General features: G+C 40.3%; 1 protein-coding gene across 1 annotated transcript in view; it reads right to left on the bottom strand.

The window, feature by feature from the left end:
- The window catches only part of WDR88 (WD repeat domain 88), a 32,224-nt gene extending 16,487 nt beyond the window's left edge, over positions 1-15,737 (bottom strand). Inside the window, exons 1-7 of the mRNA XM_072980801.2 lie at positions 15,503-15,737; positions 14,706-14,712; positions 14,093-14,203; positions 12,858-12,946; positions 6,623-6,686; positions 5,083-5,221; positions 3,169-3,298 (exon numbers count right to left, since the gene is read on the bottom strand). Coding sequence (XP_072836902.2) covers positions 3,169-3,298; positions 5,083-5,221; positions 6,623-6,686; positions 12,858-12,946; positions 14,093-14,203; positions 14,706-14,712; positions 15,503-15,714 — 752 coding nt within the window. The 5' untranslated portion in view covers positions 15,715-15,737. The remainder of the gene's footprint in view (positions 1-3,168; positions 3,299-5,082; positions 5,222-6,622; positions 6,687-12,857; positions 12,947-14,092; positions 14,204-14,705; positions 14,713-15,502) is intronic.
- Between the last annotated feature and the right edge of the window lie 9,707 nt (positions 15,738-25,444).

Below are 25,444 nucleotides of genomic sequence, written 5' to 3'. Positions count from 1 at the left end.
TAGAAGAAATGGAGTAGCACTGATAGTCAACAAAAGAGAGCGAAAAGCTGCATTGGGATATAATCTCAAAAATGATAGAATGATTTCAATATGAATCCAAGGCAGACCTTTCAACAGTAATCCAAGTTTATTCACCAACCACCAATGCTGAAGAGACTGAAATTGACCAATTCTATGAAGATTTACAACACCTTCTAGAACTGACACCAAAGAAAGATGTTCTTATTATAGGGGACCGAAATGTGAAAATAAGGAGTCAAGAGATAAAAGGAACAACAGCTACATTTGACCTTGGAGTTCACAACGAAGCACGGAAAAGGCTAAGAGACTTTTGTCAAGAGAACAAGCTGGTCATCACAAACACTCTTTTCCAACAACACAAGAGGCAACTCTACACATGGACATCACCAGATGAGCAATATCGAAATCAGATTGACTATATTCTCTGCAACCAAAGATGGAGTGCCTGAAGAACTATGGATGGAGGCTCCTAAAACTGTAAATGAGGCAGCATCAAAAACCATCCCAAAGAAAAGGAAATGCAAGAAAGCAAAGTGGCTGTCCAGTGAGGCCTTACAAATAGCAGAAAAGGGAAACAAAATGCAAAGGAGATAGGGATTTTACAGAAAATTGAATGCTTACTGCCAAAGAATAGCAAGGAGAGACAAGAGGGCCTTCTTAAATGAACAGTGCAAAGATATAGAGGAAAATAATAGAAAGGGAAAAACCAGAGATCTGTTCAAGAAAATTGAAGATGTTAAAGGAACATTTTGTGCAAAGATGGATATGACAAAGGACAAAAATGGGAGGGACCTCACAGAAGCAGAAGACATCAAGAAGAGGTGGCAAGAATACACAGAGGATTTTCTGGATATCCTGGATAACCTAGATCTTGTGGTTGCTGACCTTGAGCCAGACATCCTGGAGAGCAAAGTCAAGTGGGCCTTAGAAAGCATGGCCAACAATGCCAGTGGAGGTGATGCGATTCCAGTTGAACTATTTAACATTTTAAAAGATGATACTGTTAAGGTGCTACACTCAATATGTCAGCAAGTTTGGAAAACTCAGCAGTGGCCAGAGGATTGGAAAAGATCAGTCTACATCCCACTCGCAAAGAAGAGCAGTGCCAAAGAATGCTCCCACTACTGTACAATTGCACTCATTTCACACACTAGCATGGTTGTGCTCAAAATGCTACAAGGCAGGCTTCAACAGTATGTGGACTGAGAACTCCCAGAAGTACAAGGTGGATTTCAAAGGGGCAGAGGAACTAGAGACCAAATTGCTAACATGTGTTAGATTATGGAGAAAGCCAGAGAGTTCCAGAAAAACATTTACTTCTGCTTCATTGACTCCGCAAAAGCCTTCAACTGTGTGGACCACAGCAAACTATGGCAAGTTCTTAAAGAAATGGAAGTGCTTGACCACGTTATGTATCTCCAGACAAATCTGTATGTGGGACAGGAAGCAACAGTTAGAACTGGATATGGAACAACTGATAGGTTCAAAATTGGGGAAGGTGTACAACAAGGCTGTATATTGTCTCCCTGCTTATTTAACTTTTATGCAGAATACATCATGTGAAAGGCCGGACTGGAGGAATCCCAAACTGGAATTAAGATTGCCGGATGAAATATCAACAACCTCTGATATGCAGATGATATCACTCTGATGGCAGAAAGTGAGGAGGAATTAAAAAACCTTTTAATGAAGATGAAAGAGGAGAGCACAAAAAGTGGTCCAAAGCTCAACATTAAAAAAAAAAACTAAGATCATGGCCACTGGCCCCATCATCTCCTGTCAAATAGAAGGGGGAGATATGGAGGCAGTGACAGATCACTGCAGATGGTGACAGCAGCCAGGAAATTAAAAGATGCCTGCTTCTTGGGAGGAAAGCGATGACAAACCTAGATAGCATCTTAAAAAATAGAGACATCACCTTGCTGACAAAGGTCCACATAGTCAAAACTATGGTTTTTCATGTAGTGATGTATGGAAGTGAGAGCTGGACCATATAGAAGGCTGACTGCTGAAGAATTGATGCTTTTTGAATTGTGATGCTGGAGGAGACTCTTGAGAGTCTCCCGGACTGCAAGGAGAACAAACCTATCCATTCTGAACGAAATCGACCCAGAGCGCTCACTGGAAGGAGGGATCCTGAAGCTGAGGCTCCAATACTTTGGCCATTTCGTGAGAAGAGAAGACTCCTGGAAAAGACCCTGATGTCGGGAAAGTGTGAAGGCAAGAGACGAAGGAGACGACAGAAGACGAGCTGGTTGGACAGTGTCATTGAAGCTACGAACATGAATTTGACCAAACTCTGGGAGGCAGTGGAGGATAGGAGGGCCTGGCGTGCTCTGGTCCATGGGGTCACAAAGAGTCGGACACATCTTTATGACTAAACAACAACAACATCTACTATAATTTTTATGTTACTGTGAGCAAGTACTTTATTGTAACAATATTTTGCAAATATTTTTGAAAAATTGGCTGTTATGATAAAAAGTTTTTAATTGAAGGGAAACTGTTTCACTAATATGTTAATAGTTACAAATTTATAGCCAGAATCCATTGTAATACTAGTAAAAAACCTGTTGCTGATTTTTAAAGTAACTGTTATTATAAAGGTGCCCACTTCATAGTGATTGCGTGCTGAGCTGTGCCAGCTTCATCCACTATCAGTGACAGCATGTAACTGCCCATGTCAACACTGTGTCTCTTAAAATGGAAGAGGAGTACTGGGGAATCAAGTGCTGTGGAGACTGTACTACTTTTCAAAGAAGCTGTACTTTGTGCATTGAGAAAAATGCTGGAAGAAACCTGTGAAACTAAAGAATTGGTGTTATCCTAGTTTATTTCATGGGCTATTTGCTAGACAATAATTTCATTCACCAAGTTATAATTTTGCCCTCAAACTCAATCATTAGAACAATAGCTGAAACCAAGCACTAATTGTGAAAAAGAAAATCCAATAGCAGCATGACCCCAACGAATTAATAACAGACTGTGAGGTTGTGCATATCTCCCATAAAAGACGAAAGAAAAGGTCGCGGCCCTTCCACACGAAATGCCTAACGTCAGAGCAGCCATAGTAACTATTTCACCTTGATCACTAACAACCTCTGATTTAATGACAATCACATCATGACTTGTAATATAGTTTTTTACCGTTCAATTGTGACTGTGGTGGACTGAGCAATTATATCCCAAAATTTTATAGACATGTCAGAGGATACTGTGGCAATTCGTTGGTTGTGAGGATCAAAGCGGCATCGGTTGATTGTGCTCCGGTGATATTCTGAAACACACAAATACTGTACTAAGGACTTCTGCTCTTTGAGGCAATGACGTTTTTACAAGTGGGATGAGTCAGTGGTTACTTTGTTATGTATTTGTATCAGAGTTTCCCACCTAACTTGTCACTTTTTAAAATAATTCCATTTTTTTCCTCTGGTTCAGAAAAGCAATTCAAAGACTAGCGCTTGCACTCAATATTGATCTAAATGCAGGGCAAAGTGACAATTCAGTAATGGCAGAGGAGTGAAAGCCATATTGCCATGCATTTTGAGAAGTCGTCCATTCATCATTTGTTTTGCAATTTATTCAACATATATCACAGAACTAGCTTTAAAATTCACTGTGAAAGTCTGCATCTCAGAATAAGCTGCTGCATATGTTAACCATGGTTTATTGTTCAAGCTACAAATTACATGCCAGATAATCAGACTCTGACTTGTCTTTGCCATTTCTCCCCCTCTCCCATCACTTTTTCAGGGTGGAAGCTGTGGCAGAAAGAGTATGACACATTGTTGTTATGATGAGCCCTTTTATAAAAGAGTTCATGCTGTGAGTTGTTGCTGGTTAACAAAATCTGTCTTGTTTCAGCATATGGCAAACTATTTCATGAATGTCACATCACCAACTTAGTGGGAGGCACAAGCATAGCAGGAAACTGCACATTAAATCCCATATTTACAAAGGTTTTGTGCTAAGAATTACTTATCAAGGTGATGACATGCTGACTTAGTTGGAGAAATTTGTGCCACTTAGCACTAAGAGCTTCCCCACCTGCTGTGTTGTGTATATTACTGTATTTCATCCCTCCCTGCCAGTTTCAACACAGGGAAGGTAGGATATATAAACTCTTTGGGTTGCTCAAGTCATGTTAGCCCCTCTGCCATAGGAGGGAGAATCGATCCATGCCTCAAAAGGGACCACACCTAGCTAGACTCAGGGGTGTGAAAGAATCAGCAGCTATGGAGTGAACAAGTTTTTAAAAACTGTAACATGTCTGAACTGAACCAACCAAGCCAAAATATTTTGAAAACAGGGTAAGAACTTCAGAACTGTCTGAGAAAACAGAAAAGACATAATGTCCTTGATGAGTCCTTGCACCTGGAATGAAGAAGGAGGAGTGCTCAGAGAAACTGATTAAAAGAACAGCTAGGGCCAATTAAAAGACACAGTGTGATTTGCAGAGCCTTCAAGACCATTGACGAAGGGATGATGGGATATAGGATGGAAGGTAACTACTGAGAACAGGCTCATTGTCTTGAAAGGCTACTCACACTGCGCTTCACATTCTATCCCATGGAAAACTTTTATGCAATTGTAAGTATACATAGATAGCTCAGCTTAGCCTTTTATTGTTTCCTGTGCTGAAAGCCCTACAATGCATTGAGCTATGCTACCCTGATGACACTTTTTGTCTTCACTGCTGAATCATTTGCTCTTTGGTTGAGCTGTTATGCTTTACTACTTTTGCTTTTGAATAAGCTTATAAGCTGTGGTTCATTCAGAGAGCTTCTGTCTTCACAGGGCTTAAAGAACAGAAGTGCACTGGAGCTCTGACCTAACCCCAAACTGCCAGTTAGTGCAAACACTATGAGTATCCATCTATTCCTTCCAAGGAGATTAAGAAGCCAATCCCTAAAAATTCATATTTGCTCTGATTTGCAGTGATTATACTCACCAGTTTACAGACAGACAATTAAACTGAAAAGCAATGTGGTCACACAAACATAGTTAAAATGAGTTTCTTGTCAGGTAGAAAGACAAGGATATGAAATTTTGAAATACTACCTCTGATAGATGCCAACTGTTTAGCATCTCCTGTGTCACAGATGAACAAAGCATTTTCCATATCTGAACCAGAGACAATGTATTTACCATCATGAGAAATATGGCATGATGTTATAACTCCATCCTGTTCTTGAGACCACTAGAAAAGGAAATGAAAGCCATTGAGGTTATACTTTAATGTAGCATGTTTTAATCTAACATGAAAATTTTTGTCCAAGTGCAGCTGAAGTTAGTTGTAACTAAAACTCAGTGACATCAATAGGACTTGGATGTGTGAGTCACGACTAAAAGATCTCAGTGATTTCATTGAGACTTGGTGTTGACACACTTTGGCTGCACTGAACAAATTATATACAAGAAGAGAAAATGTACTTAAGGTAATGAACAATTTTCAGTTGTCTTTTTTACTGAAATGGACGAGGGCTTCAAATATGGTAGCCATCATAGAAATGCATCATAGAAATGCTTATTTCTCTCCCAGTATTCTTTTACCAATCCAAAGTTTATATTCCCAGCTACTTTTATTCTGCAGAGGAGAGGATACTGGGCCAACTAATGCACACTGAGAGGGAGAGTACGTGGTCAAATACCATGGAATTTGCTCCACTTATAAAATGAGTGCACTGGATCAGGCTTGTGAAGGGGTGGGCAATTGGGATGGCAAGTGGGGGGATCAGACAGGTGATCGGAAGGGAATGCAAATCTGCTGATGGGGGGCATGAGCATGGGACAAGCACAGTACTTTAATTTTTAAAAATTCCTGCTATTTGGTGTAATGCTGTGTCAGATAGCAGGATTTTTTTTAAAAGGTGCAGGAGCATAAACACATATGGAATTGTTTCCAATTAATCAATTCCACATCCAATGCAAAATAGAGGAGCAGAAGAACTTGCTCCCCTGGCATTGTAATCCACATGTGCATGTGCCTCATATGTGTGATCAAATCTAAATTGGGTTTTCAGCCCAATCCAGTACAAAGGTGGGGGGGGGGGGACGGGGTTAGCAGTGGAATCAAGCCCTGAGTCAACAACTACTTGGCAGACAAAATCTAAAATCTATCTAATGTTCTTTAGTAGTTGGGAATATTAATTTTTTTAAAAAAATTAAAGTTAGAACTACAGAAAATGACTAAAATAATACATCTGTGTTTGAAGAATTGTCCTTATGTCAGAACTGCATTTAAAATGTGCAAATACACAAAAATGGAATCTGCTTATAATTCATGCAAATATTTAACCCTATTAAGGATATTAATTACTCATATGTTAGAATATTCTAAACTCTAATGTATATCATAGCAAGATACTTGGGGACATTAAATAACATGCCCAAGATTTATCCAGTCAGAACAGAATAGAAATCAAATATTTCTGGATCAAATTGTATTGGCATATCTATCCATCAATTTGATATTGTACAACCATTGCTAAGCAACTCTGTACATCTTCTAACATGACAGGGACATATCTGCCTAGATGACTATTTTAGCAAAGTTCAGTTTCCAGTTGTTTAAATAGGATTAAAAAAAATCAATACATACAAGCATTTTTCCTGTTTCTGTGTCCCAGGCCTTTAGAGTTTTATCATAGGACGCTGTAATCAACCTAAACATTGAACACATTTGCATCTTCAAATATGGCAAAAGCTAGTCATTCATAGGTGTATTTCTATTTCTTTCTGTGGTAGAGAGATTACACCAAGGGCGATCTATGAGCCACATGCAGGAGGGGGACCATAAGCAAAAGGGAGCAAGGCTAGTCTCTTTTTCTTTGTGGCAACCTCCTCTTTTTCAATGAAAGAGAGTGCCCTTCAGTGTACCATGAAGGGCAAAGTATGTCAGAGATACATCTAATTGTCACAGCATGAGCTTTTCAGTCCTCTTGCAGTTTGCAAATTGGCTTCCTTTGTTTTGCAGTTGGTTACCAAAAGGAAATAATCCACAACCTTGGGAGTACAGTTGCTCACAAAAGCCTGGCATTAATCATGCCTCTAGAACACTTAACAGGTTTCAGCTTCTAATAATGGGCTATCTGTAATGTATAGTTTAATTCTTTCTTTCTGTCACCTCTTTTCTCACTCTTTCTGTTTGACACCTCTTCCTCTTCCCAACATTCCCCACTGGCCAGCTAGCTGTTCGTTGTGTGTGTTCTGTGCCATCAAGTTGGAACTGATTTATATAATAGGGCTTTCAAGGTAAGAGAGATATTTAAGGAGTGGTTTAAACAGTTCACACACCCCCCAGCAACTGATTGGGGATTCAAACCCTGTTCTCCAGAGCCCTAGTCCATCACCCTATCCATGATACCATACTGGGAATCCAGCTGGCTTTTAATGGAAGTTCAAATTATTTCTGTTTCTTGCAGAGAATTTCCATCTTCTCTGCCTCATTTTTAATTCTTCTGCCTTGCCACTGCTTTGAGCCAGAAGTTTTCAATGAGATGAAGAGGTCTTCCCTCCTCTTGTCATCATTACATTCATTCTGCACTCCATTCCCTCCTCACACATACTTTTCATACCTCTGAGCTCCCATCACTACCACACATGAAATTAGAGACCTGTTCATTCATGGGCCACAATGTGTTCCCTGACCAAACATCGTGTGGCAAAGGTCATTATCTCCTTAAAGTAAACCTCAAATTACAGCTTTCTTCCCCAATGATCAGTCAGTGGTCTGCATAAAATCCCTATCAGTATTTTAATTTTCATCATGCTATACTCACCCTTGTTGGATTATTATCCTCTTCCTTGCATGCAGATGCTGCTGCTTGATGTGGTCTGATAAGAATATGTGAGGGAGCATTGTTTTTGCAACGGGATGTGAGAGGAAAACTTTAGGTTCCAAATACTTGTCACCTATCTGCTGGATTACGGAGATGTTTGAGTATTGCATGTGTTTTGCAGTTAGAGTGCTTGAGCGTTTCTCTGCAGGAAGCTCTTTGGACTGGAGAGGTCTATTCCTTCTCTCCTTACCAGTATGCCATGTTGACCTATTATGTACAGTGGTTCCTTCCTAGCTGCAGGTGTTTAGGTGAGTATACCGTATTAGGTAACATTAGGGATAACTCAGTTGGCTAATATAGGCATCTTTCTATACATTTACAGTCATTTGTTACCATCTTAACAGTCATTGTTCCATACTGCAAAATACTGGGATTTGTAGTTTGGTACTTAAATTTTTTTTATTGTGGTTCATGGAAGAATATTACAGCTTATCCAGCAGAGAATTCTAAGTACTTACTTAGGATGTAAGCAAAGTTGCAGCCAACTGTCATATACTGTGTAGTGTAGATACTCTCTTGATAAATGACTGTGGGTGAGAGGCAAATGCCAAGACTGCTGCAATAATTGTTGTTACACTGGCTTTTGTCTCCATATAGCTCTTGTGGTGCTGTTGCCTTTGTTGGTCGTGTCCATGCACAGGATCACAACTATATTGGTGTTGTGCCTCTCTGGCATATTAGAACTACAGGTATGAACTCAAATTTGTCCTAATATTGAGAGGCATATGTAATTTAAATATGAGTTTTTCCAGGGCTAGGTTTTTGGTATAATCTTCAAGCAGTGGCAGTTGCTTGCTAACTGCTTTTTCGATCCAGGAATAAAAATTACACGAAAATTAATTATGTAACAAAGATATATAATAATAGACATGGGCACTTTGTAGTCATACCCCTGGGGATACGAATATGAAGTGTGGCACCACAGGTGCCATGGAGGTCCGTTCCCTCCTCCCCAGAACCAGACAGTCCACTCACCGGTTGCTGCACGGCGCATGCATCCATCATCGTCAACATTGTGCCAATCGTGGAAGTAGCCCAGCCAGCACTTCCCTGTTTCCCTGCACAGTTGACCACGCAACAGCCCAATGGGGAGAGTCTTCATCCTACCTCCTCACCAGAGTGGTCAGCTACATGGAGAGACAGGGAAGTGCTGGCTTGGCTACTTTCATGATTGGAACCATGTCAACAACAATGGATGTGTGTGATGCACGGTGACCAGTGAGTGGACCGACCGATTCTGGGGCGAGGTAACTGACCTCCATGGCACATGTGGTGCTGTGCTTCATATTCCTATCCCCAGGGATATGAAGTGCCCATGTCTATTTAATAATATTTACCAAAGCCTGGCAACTCTGTACAGTATAAGACATGCTCATATCTAAACTTGTCTTCCATCATTTATTGTTCAGTACTATCAATTATACTACAATATTTTTATCCTTTAATAACCAATTAGTGGTATCATCTTAATAGCATTTTAGTATTTTGACAGCTAATACAATAACAAAAACAATTACTCTATACACAATTTGTCACAAGACGTTTTAAAATTGATTACAATGATAGATAATCAAGAGGCAATAAAACTTCAAACACTGAACTTTCAACAGCTTCCTAAGGTAATTTTTACTATAATAGACTTTTCGCTTTCCCTATCTTTATAGCTAGACTAGATGGCTATTTATCCTCCTCTTAATTGAATTACCATAATGTGAAAGCATTGATTTCATTAAATATTGCTGCTTTTTAAAAAAAAAATTAAAGGCATGGTTTATAGAGACTCTAAATACTTTGAACAGTTCTACTGACATCAACATTTCAGTGGTACAGCAAATAAAAGTGGTAACAACAGAAAAGTTTATCCCCTAGGAAACAAACTGGATCCAGCTTTATCTCCTTGTAATATTTCTTGAGACTGGCTGTGAAATACATCTCTGCAAGGAGCTTTCGTGTACAATGTAGTAGTAGGAGATTTCAGTTATCCTGATATCTGATGGGAGATGAATTCTGCCAAATATGGCTCTTCCAACAACATTCCTGGTTTGTATTGCTGATGATTTTCTCCTACCAAAAAAAGGAGGAAGAAACTAGAGGATTACCCATACTGGACTTGATTCTAGAGGTTACTTGGTGGATAAATTGGCAGTACTTTGAGGAGAAATAACCATGTTCTACTTGATTTCCTGATTTCAAAGAAAGCAAAAATGGAGTGTACTAAGGTCCCAGGACAGCAGATCCTAACATGAAAAGGAGCCTGAGATGGGTGGGAGTTTCTTAAAAAGGAAATTCTAAAAGCACAACTGCAAAAAAATCCAACAAGAAAAAGATTGAAAGAGATAAAAAAGGCCAATGTGTTTTCAGAAAAAGCTCAGAGAGGATCTGAAAAGGCAAAGCACATAGGGAGTAGAGGGAAGATGAGGCCACAAAGGAAGAATACAGACACGTAGCAAAGAGCTGCAGGGATGGAATTAGGAAGGCAATGGAGCTGAGTTTGGTAAGAGACAGAAAAACAACAACAAAGGCATTCTTCAGGTTCCTTTATAGCAAAAGACAGAGAAAATAAATAGTGGCTCAGCTACTCACTGGAGATGGAAAAGTGGTAACAGATGACAAAGAAAAGGCAGAAGTACTCAGTTCCAACTTTAGATCTATCTTTCCTCAAAAGACATTCTATGATCCTCCAGGCAAATGTGAAGTACAGGTGGTGGTGGGGATAGTACTGCAGCTTAGGATTGATAAACAATTAGTCAAGGTATATCTTACTACTTTGAATGAGTTCAGATCTCCAGGACCAGATGAACTGCATACAAGCGTATCGAAGGAATTGGCTAAAGAATTCTCAGAACCACTGTCTACTATTTCCTTGAAATCATGGATGATTACAATTATTATTTTTTTAAATTGTGGATGCCAGATGATTGGAGGAGAGCTAATGTTTTTCTGATCTTAAAAAAGGGCCAGAAATAGGAACCTGGAAATTACAGATCAGTCAGCTTGACATCAGTCCCAGGGAAAATTCAAGGGCAGATTATAAAGCAGTCACTCTGCAAGCACCTTGAAACCAATGCAGTAATAACTATAATCCAGAATGGGTTTTCCAATAATAAAACCTGTCAGACTAATCTTATCTCATTTTTAATTGGGTAAACTTCCTGATAGACAGTGCCATAATGGAGACATGATATATCTTGACTTCAGAAAAACTTTTGACAGTGCCACATCATATTCTGATTAGCACACTAATTAAGTGTAGGCTGGATAGAACAACTGTCAGGTGGATAAACGGAGCATTAAAAAATCAAACTCGGAGATTGCGTATCAATAGCTCTCTCTCAACCTGGAGGTAACAAATGGAATACCACAAGAATCAGTCCTGGGTCCAGTGCTCTTGAACATTTTTATTTATGACTAGGATGAGGGGGTGCACGGAATACTCATAAATTGTGGATGACACAAAATAGGATGGAATAGCTATTAGTCTGGAAGACAGAATTAACTTTCAAAAAGATCTTAATAGATTTGAGAAGTGGGCTGAAAACAATAGTTTGGAAAAGACATGGTTAGGCCTCATCTTGAGGATTGTGTTCTGGACGCCACACTCTAAGATGCTGACAAACTGGAATAAGTTCAGAGGAGGCCAATAAGTGTGATCAGGGGACTGGAAACAAAGCCCTATAGGGAAAGACTGGGGGAAAACTGGGCCTGTTTAGCCTTGAGAAAAGAAGGCTGAGAGGAGATATGATAGCACTTTTCAAATATTTGAAAGGTAGTCATACGGAGGAGGAGCAGGATCTTTTCTTGATCATCTATTGAAGAATAGACTGCAGGACACGCACTAATGCATTCAAGGTACAGGAAGCCGGATTTAGGCTAAATATCAGGAAAAACTTTTAACTGTTCGAGCAGTATGACAATGGAACTACAGTAATTACGTTGGGAGGTGCTGGGTGCTCCAACACTGGAGGCATTCAAGAGAAAATTAGACAACCATCTTTCAGATACAGTATATTTTGATTTGTATTCCTGCATTGAGCAAGGGGTTGGACTTGATTATCTTTTTGGCCCATTCAACACCATTATTCTAGGATTTTATGATCCCTTACTAAGACTTGGCCCTACAGCTCATGGTCTGAGCATGAAGGGGCATCTCATCTTGCCATTTTGGAATTAAAGGATATCTTCTTGGTTAATACTTTAACCACCACTAGTTATGAATTATGTCTCTATACTCTGGCACTCTTAAGCCAGTTATCCACATGGAGCAGCATTAGTGCTTCAAATCCTGTTCCACATGGAATCCCCTTGTCTCAGGTATGGCTTCCTCCTTTCCTGGTTCCTTGCTACTGCCATTTTTGATCTGTACTGAAGCATCAAAGTCACTGTAGTTGTGCTGCCTAAGCATGAACGGTTTCCATTCAAGCATGCCCAGAGATTTATGAATTTTATTTTATGTTAAAATATAGTCATGTAAACTGGCTGCCTCAAGGTGAATGCATAGAACTGATAAATATTATTTTTGAGGTTTTCTAAAAGCCAGCCATGTTATTCTATTTCAGCAAGAAAAAAAAATAAAAATAGGGGTGGCAGCTTAACAGTTAGTTGGTTAGAACACTGTAGACACATACTATTTCCTCTTCTTTAGGTATTTTATGGCAGCTTCAATGCAGGTGTGTTCTGGCTCAATAGAAGTATATTTGTGCAAAACCTAGTATGTGCTGGGAGGAGCAAAGAGGATGGGCAAGAGGAATGTGTACATCCATCTGTATGAACATTGAAGCAGAATAGTTTTGCCCTGGAAAAATTGCTTATATTGTATATTTTGGTAAAACTATAACTTCAGTTAATTAAATTTGAATTTCCTTTTTTTACTTTCTTAGGTAGGACTGCTATTTTTCTTAATTATGATCCCAAGAATTGTAAAAATATTTTAAAAATTCACTATATAATATTTTTTTTAATTTCTTATTCATATATAAAATGCAGCAGATAGATTACCTTTTGTTGTCAGGACTCAGACAGCATTCAGAAATGGGGCCAGTATGCTCTCCTTTAAATGTCTGAATAGAGGTAGCTTTGGCAATATCCTTTAAAAATAAAGATACAGTACAATTGATTATTAGGTAGCTCACGACTATTTTTTAAAAAATAGGCCAATATCCTATTGCTAGTCTCACCTGAATACTGTACAGCCATTGACTCACTGGAATTTACTTAAGTATTGACCCATCCAGCAAGTTAATCAATGACTGGGACTAGCAATAGCAAATGGCTAATGTTTCTAGATGTTAATTTGGTAGAACACTTTTTCCAATAAAATATTGTTAATGGTTCTACCATTAAACTGCACACAGAACTTGAATTCTGAGTCCAAATATATTTGTTTACCAAATACATTTAGCAAAAAAAAAAAAAGTCACCAAGGGCCATTTTGAGAAATTGAAAACTGAAAACGGAACCACTATCTGTCACATCACTCTTATTGTACAGGCAAAGCAGTGCAACAGCACTTTGGTTATAGCGTTTTTAGGTGTTAATATATAATGAATCATCACCAACTCTTATAAAAATCAGATTGGCTGACCAACAAGGTTCCCTCTAAGGTATGTGGCTGCGTGAACATATGTGACTCCGCCTCCCTCCGGACAGGTCTCCTCCTCTGTGCACCCACAGTGATAGTTTCCAGCCCTTTTGTTTCCAGCTGTGATGAAACCCAGCACAGGGGACAGAGTTATGCGTGCAGGGGTGGAGCAGAGTTGCATGCGAGAGGGGTGGAGCCCTGCCCAGAGGAGCTGAACATTAGACAGAATGTTGCTGACCAACAACTGTTCAGTATGCAACAAGCAAGACAGTTGCAAGTTTTATTATTATTATGTGCCATCAAGTTGCTTCCTGCATACAGTGACCTTAATATTGTATCTTGATCTTCAAGATATTGTTTACTATTGCCACGTTCCAGTGAAAATTTGAACCCAGGTCCTAGTCTAATGCACTATAAACTACACCACACTGGCTCTTTTACCAAACTAATTACGCATATACAACTGTTTCAAGGAGTTTAAATACAGAAAAATCTGTTTGGGCTTAATATCAATTCACTCAACCTTTGTTTTAATGTGATGAATTAGGATTTAGAATTTAAACAAATATGGCTTGTTTCTGATTTGTAGCAAAGTTGTTGGTGCTGCGGCTGTTGTTACTATTATTAAGTTGCTTTTGCCTGATAAACTTACCCACAGTTTCACTGTGCTGTCATAAGAGCCAGAAACAATTCTTGTATCATCAAAACAGAAATTACAGGAGGTTACAGCATCTGAATGTCCTTTTAAAATTTTAAAATGAATCTGTGAAAGAACAAATCAAAAACACTCTCATGTGTATCTTGTCATTGTTTTTGTAACATTACTCTAGAAAAAGGTATATGGTGAAGTATAATAACCTAAATTAAAATGCTTTGTCTTCTGTAAACATCTTTCTGTATATGAAAGAAGCACCACCTGATTAGAATATGTGTGAATCAGTTTTGATATACCTTAGGTGAGTGATATATTAAGTCACTTTAAATCTGCATTGGTCAGTTCATTCCTTGTGGCATGGGGCTGGCAGTGAAAAGAGGCTGCCATGTACTTTCTAAATTGCATTACTTAAATATATAATAATTGTTGGCTGTCAAATTGTTTCTGATTTATGGCAGAGAAATGGTTTGGGACTGTGCAGCCTGCTCAAGGCAAGGCCATATAGGTTGGCTCTTCTGCCAGGAGGCACAGTGGGGAATCAAACTCCCAACTTCTGGCTCTGCAGAAAGATACGTAAATGTCTGAGCTATGCAACTAGCTAAAAATATACCTGGCCTCTATCCAAAAATTTGCATCTCTCAGGTGATACTTTGTTCTTAAACAAATTAGTTGATTTCTTAAGGTTTAAAGAGATAAATCACTTTTTATAAATTTACAAAATATTTTTTAGCATTTGAAGCAAAATACACCTTTGTCTTAAAGTGGAAAACCATGGATTCTGTTTTCCCAAGAAAAGCTTTGCTTAGGGAAGGGTCCATGCAAATAAACACAGTGGTTTTTCCCACTTTAAAACAAAACTCCAACAGCAATCAAGATCAATAGAGGTTGTGCTGTGATTTACCCAGAGTGGGTGGCTTAGAGCGCTCAAGATGCTGCTGGACTTTAATCATCAAATTGAAGTTTCCTAGCATGTGTGTATTTATATCTATTTCTCCATTTATATGAATACAAATCTATAAATAAGCAAGTAAGTGACATGCGAAAGGCCGTGTGCGTGCGTGCGTGCGTGCGTGCGTACACACACACACACACACACACGTATATTTAACTTATCCTGTTTCCCTGAAAATAAGCCCTAGTATGATTTTTCAGGATGCTTGTAATATAAGCCCTACCCAAAAATAAGTGAAACCCTGCCCTCCACCCTTGTGCAGCAACCGGAAGATGACAGGACAGTATTTGAATAAATGTAGATTGTTGTACATGAAAAAACAATAAAACATCCCCTGAAAATAATGCGTTTTTGGAGCAAAAATTAATATAAGACCCTGTCTTATTTTCAGGGAAACACGGTAGTAATCTTTTCACAAGTGACAGGTTCTGTAGTTAGCTTATGAACCTAATAACCCTTTCCCCTTTCTCCTTGTCCCTTTCAACGTCCAGAGCCCCCTTCCTTTATGAAAGTTGAGTGGTGGCCAGGGGGGATGGAGGGGAGATGGCCCCTTTTCCGCGTCACACACCTGGGCTAGCTTCTCATGGTCCCCCTCCCAAGATTGTGGCAGAGGAGGTGCAGTAGCCAAGGGGTCTCTCTGCTGGCCTCCCCCTGGGGGCGGCATCATCGCGGGAGGGAGAGGCCTCTCTCTGGCTGCCCTTCCTCACTAGAGGGCGGTCCCTCGAGGCCTTAGCAACCGGCCTAGCTGGCTCTCCACTCTCATCACCTTCCCTATCTCAAATGAGTCTTCCTATGGCTTGGGTTCAATTATTATTATTATTATTATTATTATTATTATTATTATTATTATTATTATTATTATTATTATTATTATTATTATTATTATTATTATTATTATTATTATTATTATTATTATTATTATTATTATTATTATTCAAAAATACCTGACACAGTCAACCAAAATTATAAAAACCTTGACTGTCATTATATAACAGATACAAATTGTAACCAAAAACCTAAGTATCTGTTAAATATCAGCACACTATGTATGCTGTTGTTTTTTGTTTGTTTTTTTTGTTTGTTTTTTGGTAGCTCTGGTGGTGTTATTTCTGAGATCTGCAGGGTTTTGGTCAAAACTTGTATCTGTTATATAATACCAGTCAAGGTTTTTATAATTTTGATTGACTGTGTCTGGTATTATTTGTCACAGGTTGAAATCCAGTAGTAAGTCACAAGTAAAGTAGGCCCTTTGACTCAGTCAGGATTTGATAGTCAGCACCTATGTCAGTTCCATTGATTCAGTGGGCCTACTCTAGTTGCAACATACTGGTAGATTTCATCCACAGTTTGGTTTATTATTATTTTAATTGGTGTGCTGCCTTTCTCCCTTTTAGGGACCCAAGGCAGCTCACAAGTCATTAAAGAACAAATCAGCTAAAAGCACAATAAATCATGAGACTAAAAAGCAGGTAAACACATGGCAATATGAAAACAATTAGTTAAAGCTGTTAAAGTTACATAAAATCACCAGATTAAAAAACACCCAATTAATTGTTAAAAGCCTGTCTAGGTGTATACAATTAATGTGCAAATTATAACAGTTTTTCAAGTTATAGACAGTTAGATGGTTGAAAAAGTAAGCATTCCTTCAATCATAAACATGAAGTTGATATATGTGTATGTAGGTAGGCATCCAGTCTCAAGAGACTGGTAACGTGCTCTGAATAGAGGTCTTGGAACAGCATCTAATGTGGCTGAGAAGGCCAATTCAAGAGTGACCATCCCTTCCACATTGAAGACAAATACAATCTGTCCCCCGTCCAGCTCCCTGATTTTGCTGGTTTCGGGACTGTCTCTTCGCCTCAGCCTGCTGAGTGTCTCTTCAACTTGGGAGAGGCCGTGATGCACTGCCTGCCTCCAGGACGAACGCTCAGATGTCAAGGTTTCCCATCTGTTGAGGTCCGTTCCTAAGGCCTTCAGATCCCGCTTGCAGATATCCTTGTAGTGCAGCTGTTGTCTCCCTCTGGGGCGATTTCCCTGAACTAATTCTCCATGCAGGAAATCTTTTGGAATCCGACCATCAGCCATTCTCATGACATGGCCAAGCCAACATAGACATTGCTGTTTCAGTAATGTATAGATATTAATAATTCCAGCTCGTTCCAGGACTACACTATTTGGAACTTTGTCCTGCCGGGTGATGCCAAAAATGCGTCAGAGGCAACGCATATGGAATGTGTTCAACTTTCTCTCCTGCCATGCACAAAGGTTCCAGGACTCACTGTAGTACAGGAGTGTACTCAGGACACAAGCTCTATAGACCTGGACCTTGGTATATGCCATCAGCTTTTTTTTAAGCCATACTCTTGTCAGTCTAGAGAACATGGTAGATGTTTTGCCAGTGGGTTGATCCAGCTTGACATCTAGCGAGAGGGTGTAAGAGATCGTTGAGCCAAGGTACACGAAGTCATGAACAACATCCAATTCTTGTGCAGAGATGGTAACAGAGGGAGGTGAGTCCATGCCCTTGCCCATGATTTGTGTTTTTTTCAGGTGGATTGTTAATCCAAAATCTTGGCAGCCCTGACTAAAACGATTCATAACTTGTTGGAGGTCTTCAGCAGAATGGGCAACAACAGCTGCATCATCGGTGAAGAAGAAGTCCTGCATGCATTTCAACTGGACTTTGGTCTTCGCTCTCAATCTAGAGAGATTAAAGAGCTTTCCATCTGATGTAGTCCAGAGATAGACACTTTTTGTTGTGGCTCCAAAAGCATGCTTCATCATGACAGTAAAAAAAAGATCCCAGACAGAGTCAGTGCAAGGACACAGCCCTGTTTCACTCCACTTCAAATGTCAAAGGGATCTGATGTTCAGCATCAAAAACTACAGTGCCCTTCATTTCCTCATGAAAGGACCTGATGATAGGTGAAAATCAAAGGCCTTTGTAAGATCTATGAAGGCCACAAAGGGTGGTTGTCCTTGTTCCCTACATTTCTCCTGCGACTGTCAATGGTGGATCTATTAGCTCAAAATCCACACTGTGATTCTGGGACTCTGTCTGTAAGCACTTGGAGCCTCTTCAGCACGACACAGGCAAGCAGCTTCCCTACAATGCTGAGAAGAGAGATGCCACGGTAGTTATTGCAGTCACCCCGTCTTCTTTGTTCTTATACAATGTGACAATGTTTGCATCCTTCATGTCCTGTGGTACTCCACCTTCCCTCCAGCAAAGACAGAAGATTTGATACAACTCAGTGATGATAATCTCTTTACAGCACTTCAACAGGGATGTTATCCTTCCCAGGTGCCTTGCCGGAGATGAGGGAATTCAAGGCCGCTTTTATTTCTACTAAAATTGGTTCGCTGTCCAACTCTTCCAAGACAGACAGGCAGGCACTCAATGTTATTTGGTTACTCAATGCCTCTTTGGTTACTACTAGAATATAGGTTACAGTAGTGCTGCACTCAGTGATCCTGGATGATCACACCTGTAGCAGACTTCAGGCGAGCAGATTTCTTTTGTATTGGACCTAAAGCCTGCTTGATACCCTCATACATTCCCTTGAAGTTAGCTGTGTCCACTGCTGTCTGTATCTGAGAGCAGAGCTGAAGCCAATAATCGTTAGAACATCTCCTGGCAGTCTGTTGAACTTTGCTACGAGCAATTCGAAGAGCCTGCAAGTTGTACTGACTAGGACAGGCTTTGTATGCTGCTAGAGCTCTCCTCTTATCCTCCATTGCTAGAGCTCTCCTCTTATCCTCCATCAGCTCCTCCGAATGGGCTTCAAACCAGTTTGCCATCTTTTTGGTCATCTTGCCAAATGTGGACAAGGCAGTGTTATAAATAGTGTTCTTGAAATGTTCCCATCGTTCAGGTACATTTGCATCAGCCGGGCCTGGAAGGGTTTCCTCAAGCACTTGAGCAAATTCCTCCACGTTTCTTATGATTATTTAATGGTGTAGGGTTATCTATCTGCTTGTCGGCTTTCATCCTAAATCCCACATACCCCGTGAGGTTAACAAACTGTGGCGAGGCAGCACCTTACTGGCTGAGGACTGTCCAGGTTAAGGCGGGTGTTAGCTGCCTAGTGAGGTGCAATGACCTCTCCCACATTCAGAAGTAGCCCCTGGCGTCATGCTCTACGCCAATCAAGCAAAGACTTATAACCAGTAACTGCTACTTCCCATGTTGTTTCAATGCTGTGTGCGAAGCTGGAGTGTCCTCTTCAGAGCACGAGGCCTGGGTAAAATAATATGGAGGACAAACTGTTATGCAAGCAGCAAATCCCTCCTCTCCACATCACTGAAATAGTCCAATGGAAAGGCAGAAGGCAATACAACTGGTTCCAACGACGTTGTAGTAGGAGTTGCCAGAGCGTCGCAAAGTGCCTCTGGGACTTTTGCTCTGGATTTTGCCTCGAGGTTGACTCCTGAAGCCTTTTCCATCGGTGGATATAGCCACAAGGCAGTGGACATTTGAAATCGGAGTTTTCCTTCTCCTAGATGGGCTGCCTTCCAAGGGTAATGAGCCCCATCTACCCAGATGTAGATGCAGTTTCTGGTATAAATTGTTATTCAACTGGTTAGCATGGCTACCTGCTACCTTAGTCTGTGAAAAAGTTGTTTTAGAACTTACTTTTCCTTTATTCTTATTACTTATCGTCTCTCAATTAAATTTCTGTTTGTTTAAACTGAACACTCATTATTTATTTTACTTATAACTATGAATAAAGAACCCAGAGTACTAACAGACAAAAATAGATCCATGTCACTAATATGTAATTGTTATCTGAAGAGCACACCTTTTCCCAGGTCTCCTGGCAGCGTTTATCATTTACAGATTTCAAAACTACCATTCCTTTAAGTCAAATAGAAGAAATTGCTTTGGAATGTTCCACCTCTTCTCACTTACTATTAATGTCCATCAAATTCTAAAGGTCCTACAAAATAACCTTTTTTTAAAGAAAGTTACCTGATGGGTTCTTCAAATGGTAATTAGACACAATTTCAGTGGTAAACCCTATCTCTCTAAATGAGTTTCTTGATAACGTATAAAAGATCTACATAGTCTGAGTCATCTGTCTTATGATTTCCACTACTACCAAAAACACTTATCCCTGCTTGGCTTCCTGGCTCAAACTGTCTAGCATACAAACTTTCAGATCATTCACCAATATTTATAAATGAGTCATTAAATGTAAAACTAAATCCCTCTTCACTCTACCCAATATTCTCCTGATTACTAATTTCCTCTATGTCATATGGTTCCTCATCCCCATCTCAAGATAGAGAGGGAAATATCTGTGCGGGCAGGGAAGTAACCCTTACTCCCGAGATATCTTTTGGTTCTGCTGGTTGTTTTGAAAAGAGCAGAGGAGTAAAAATTAATATATCCACTTCAGTTGGAAAACTGATTACAGAATGAGTGACTTTCACATCTGCAACAGATTCTCAAAATGGTGATATGTTTGCTTGTTTTTTAAATATCAGGAAAGTTATCCATTAAAAAGCACTGATTTCTCAAAACTTCTCCTGGGGTAGGCTATGGTTGTAAAGGATTCCTCAACAGCTGGATAGAACTTCAGTTATACTGGGTAGAAGTAAATGTGATGAGTTTGAACAGCCCAGGTTTACAACAAAGGTAGTTCAGGCATAACCAAGTACTACAACTCCACTCATGCAACAAAGAAGCTGGCAGAGGACGACGGGGCTGGTGGGTAGGAGACATGCAGGATCCCTGCCAACTGCACAGGAGCAGACAGTGCTGGAAGCTTTTATATGGCTGTGCAGACTCATAAGGGGAAGCCACAAAATACGTTTTCCTGCCCTGTACCAGGAAGCCCTTGATCTTTTGAAGGTGACAGACCAAGCCTGTGGTGCCACTGGCCACTTTGCCTCAGACCTCTGGAGTAGCTGGGAGGGGCAGCACTGTTTCGTCTCACTCACCACATACTTGTGGATACCAGAAAAGTCTCTTTCTCGATCTGGTGAAGGTGGTGCTGGAGAGAAGGTCAGCAGGGTACTGCTGGGTTCTACTCCATACCCTAAAGCCACACTTCACTGAAGATCCTACAGGCTTTCTGGGGGATAACTACATCCTCACCTGGTAGCATTTACACCCTAAGTTTCCTCTTAGCTGGGTGCATGTGTGCATGCATGCGCATGCCTCTGCCTCCCTGCATGCATCTTTCTTCCTCCTCCACACAGTGGTCACATTAGGTTCTGGTTGCAACAGAACTCTGTGAGCAGTGTAAGCAGCCCCTTATCTCCAAAGAGATTTACGGGGGTGCCGGAGACTGGGATGAGTCCGAAATCCAGACAAACCTCTGACTGCTGAGCAGAGCCCTTAGGTCTCAGCAAGATCTTGTCTAACACTTCTTCCTCAAAAGCCAATCTCCTTTATTAAGAAAGCAACACACACAGACAAATCCATGAGTTATACTCAGAATAATCTGTCTCTAAATCTTTGGTAGCAAACACACATGGCCAATTAGACATTCAGCTAGTCTGTACAAGAACCAATGCATGCAGATCAAATCATTACTGCTGTATTGAAAAGAATTGCTTTAGAAAAGGTTTCAGTTGATAATAAAATAGTTCAGTAGGTACATTTTCATATCAAGACAAACGGAATACTCCCCTCCCCACTCCAGCTAGAAAAATAAAGAAATAGAATTATGCTAACTAATAAAAAACATAACACAGTCCATCTCACGTGTCTTGGGTCTTCATAGGCTGACGCTAGATGAAATCCAGTTAACTTCCATCAGTCCATGGTAGAAAAAATAGTCCATAGCAAAGTTATAATCCATTATGGGAAAAAGCACGTGTCTGACCTTTCTCAGTCCAACTCCATCTTTTTCCAACTCCTTCCCAACTTCCTTCTTCTTCCCAGAATTCTTCATAAGGAACCCCCCCTCCTGGGTCTTGTTGTCCCGCCTAACTTTCTCATGGAGCTTCAGTTGTTATCATACTTTGTGGCAGAATTATTTTGACTACGAAAGTCTCTGCTCTCTGCTCATCTTAGCAACGAGATAACCAGAGAGCGAAGCTTCTCTGAAACAGCATGAAAATCTTTCCTACTACAGAGCAGACTTTAAATCAAGATGGATGCTATTGGGACAATCTTAGGACTACATATCCCATTCTAATACACATAAAAACACAAATCATCACAAGCAGGGGGCAGAGTTAGCGATGAAGCTGAGAAAGAGAAATGGAGCCCCACCCAGTGGGGCTGAATATTAAAAAGCAAAAGTGTGCTGCTTATATACCACCCCATAGCACTTCAAGCACTCTCTGGGCGGTTTACAAGTTAATTATACAGGCTACACATTGCCCCCCCCCCAGCAAGCTGGGTATTCATTTTACTGATCTCAGAAGGGTAGAAGGCTGAGTCAACCTTGAGCCAGCTACGTGAGCACAGATTTTTAGCTGCAGTATAGCAGATTAAGGGATGTGGTGGCGCTGTTGGTTAAACTGCAGAAGCCTCTGTGCTGCAAGGTCAGAAGACTAGCAGTCCTAAGATCAAATCCACACAATGGAGTGAGCTCCCGTCACTTGTCCCAGCTCCTGCCAACCTAGCAGTTCGAAAGCATGTAAAAATGCGAATACATAAATAGGTACCACCTCGGTGGGAAGGTAACGTTCTGTGTCTAGTCGCGCTGGCCATGTGACCATGGAAACTGTCTACGGACAAAACGCTGGCTCTATGGCTTGGATGAGCACTGCACCCTAGTTGGACACGACTGGACTAAATGTCAAGGGGAAACTTTACCTTTACTTACAGCAGATTAACCACTGCGCCACAAGGCTCAATGTACCCTCTATTAGAGGGTATTAGGCAAAGACTGCCTAAGTTTTTTGCCTTAGCTTCACCAACCTCTCCAAAATTACAGGGACAGTATAAGCTTCACTTCTCAAAGTTTAGACCAACCTTCTGGTCACTGGAGTATCATTTGTGTTTGGGCACAGCATGAAGAACAGTGGTGCCTCGCATTATGACATTAATGCGTTCCAGCAAAATCGCGGTAGAACGAAAACATCGTAATACAAAAATAAAAAGCCCATTGAAACGCGTCGAAACCCCTTCAATGCGTTCCAGTGGGTTGAAAACTCACCGTCCAGCGAAGATCCTCCACAGGGCAGCCATTTTCGGTGGTTTTCTTGTGAGGAATCCGTCCCAGAAAACAGCGGGGAGCCATTTTTTTTACCCGGCGGCCATTTTGAAACCGCCCATCAGCTGTCCGAAAATCGTTGTTTTGCGAAGAATCGGTTCTCGAAGCAGGGAACCGATCATCGCAAAGCAAAAAACCCCTATTCAGACCATCGTTTTGCGATCGCAAAAGATCGTCGTAATGCGGTTTTGTCGTAATGCAGGGCAATCGTGAAGCGAGGCACCACTGAACTTTATCAGGAGGTCTTTAAACTTGAAAAACTACAAATGAGTGCTGGATGAACTGCGTCCAAAAGTATTGAAGGAACTGGCTGAAGAACTCTCAGAACCACTGTCCATTATTTTCTTGAAATTATGGGAAATGGGTGAGGTACCAGATGACTAGAGGAGGGCTAATCTTTTCCCTATCCCTTTGGCCTGAGGCATCCTCGTTCCCTTCCCGGAGAGTCGAGGCATTGGTTGTGACAACATCCTTTTCTCTTTCCCTGAGAATGTCACCCCCAGCAAACCAGTCAGCCCCAGAGAATGAAGGTCCTGCAGCATATAAGTGAAGAATGAAGCATATCTAAAATTGGTGTTTCTGCTTCTGTCATGTTAAGAAACACAGAGTATGACCTACATAGTGAAATACTGCAGAATTTGCTCCACTGACAAAATGAGTGAATTTGAAGTATTTTTAACTGACTGTATGATGCAAAGGTTGAATTGAATTGGCCCAGTCCTTTTTGCTTCTACTTTTCCAAGCCAGAATGATTTGACCAGACTTTTTCCTGTGTGCTAAGTTCTGATAGTTCTTGTAAAGGCAAAGGGCATATCTGTAGGTAGTATTTTGGTGACACAGGCAGTTGGAGTGTAATGTTAAGGACTTGGGAGGGCGACATGTAAAAGCAAAGCACTTTGATTATGTTTTTCTGTGATGCTGCTTTCTCATTTAAAGCTTCAGACTACTACCTTTCTGAAAAAACTTTCTATTAAAAATACCATGGAAAGGCACTCAGTCTCAGAACACAGAACATAAAAAATGTGAACAATGATTTTTCAAAATACATCATGACTTCTTGTCACCTGTTACTCCTTTCTCATACTTTCAAGTTACGCATGCAAGAATCACTGTGACTCAGTTCACATATGGTTTTTAACTCTTGGCATGATGTGAGCACTGATTGAGATTTCAGATGTAATACAGACTTAAAATCACATCATTGTAATGTAGATTTGATTCACAATGTAGTTGCAAACACAATCAGCTCACAGCTTTTATTTGAAAATTCAACTATGTACCTTATCAAATATTAAATTGTCTTTAATTCCTGCAATTTTCATTATGGGGGCACTCACCCCACAACAGGCTGATATTGCTTAGGGTTGTGAATTTATATTCTGCTAATCAGGGATCTTTTTCAAGGAATGGTACTTTTTTAGCTGGGATGCAGATTCAGCCTTTCCATTAGACAGAGGGAAACAACTGCCATAGGTGATAAGATGCTAGGGTGCAACTGTGACAGCATTCTGGCTTTTTCTCAAATTCTCTATTCTGATGGAGAAAAAGAGCTGTTTATGCCACAGAAACTGCCCCAAGTTTGCTGCCTTGATTTTGAAAGAAGATACTATCCTGTCACCCATGAAGAAGTAAGAAGCAAAATCTTCTCAGTGGTTTTGCATTAGCTATCCATGAGTGTTTACCATGATGAATAAACTTGGGAAAGTTTTGTTGCCAAACTTTGGAGAGCCTTTCCAAAATACCAGTAGGATTAGCACAAAAATAACACAGTTTAGGGATGACTGAGACCTTTAGAGCTGTCATTCTTCCCAGCCACGACAGCTTCCATTTTTGTCAGTTCAGATTTTTGTGCTGAATGTGGTGCAATATTTGTGGCAGATAAATGAAATGGTCTTACTTAATCTAGTTGGCATAACCCCAACCCTGTAAATGGTATATCTGTTGACACAGCAGGGAAGTTTCTTGTTTTTTAGTGTTAATACCCAATATCCTGGGTATCTCTGTTGTTATACCTGCTAGCTTATGTTAGCTGGAAATAATTTCCAGGATCCTGGGGATTTCCAACTTACAACGGTGATGTCAACCACCACATCACTAGCACAGAGACTGAAAAACAGATTTGACTTTGAAGGCATCTCTTTGGGGCTAAACAGGGTAAACCCATTTTATACATCTATGAATTGGGAATGGAAAAAATTCCAAGCCATTTTTTCTAAT

This window comes from Pogona vitticeps, chromosome 10, assembly GCF_051106095.1.
Source record: "Pogona vitticeps strain Pit_001003342236 chromosome 10, PviZW2.1, whole genome shotgun sequence".
In the NCBI taxonomy this organism is placed as follows: domain Eukaryota; kingdom Metazoa; phylum Chordata; class Lepidosauria; order Squamata; family Agamidae; genus Pogona; species Pogona vitticeps.
The sequence above is the reverse complement of the archived record's forward strand: the minus strand, read 5'-3'. Positions and strand labels throughout refer to the sequence as shown.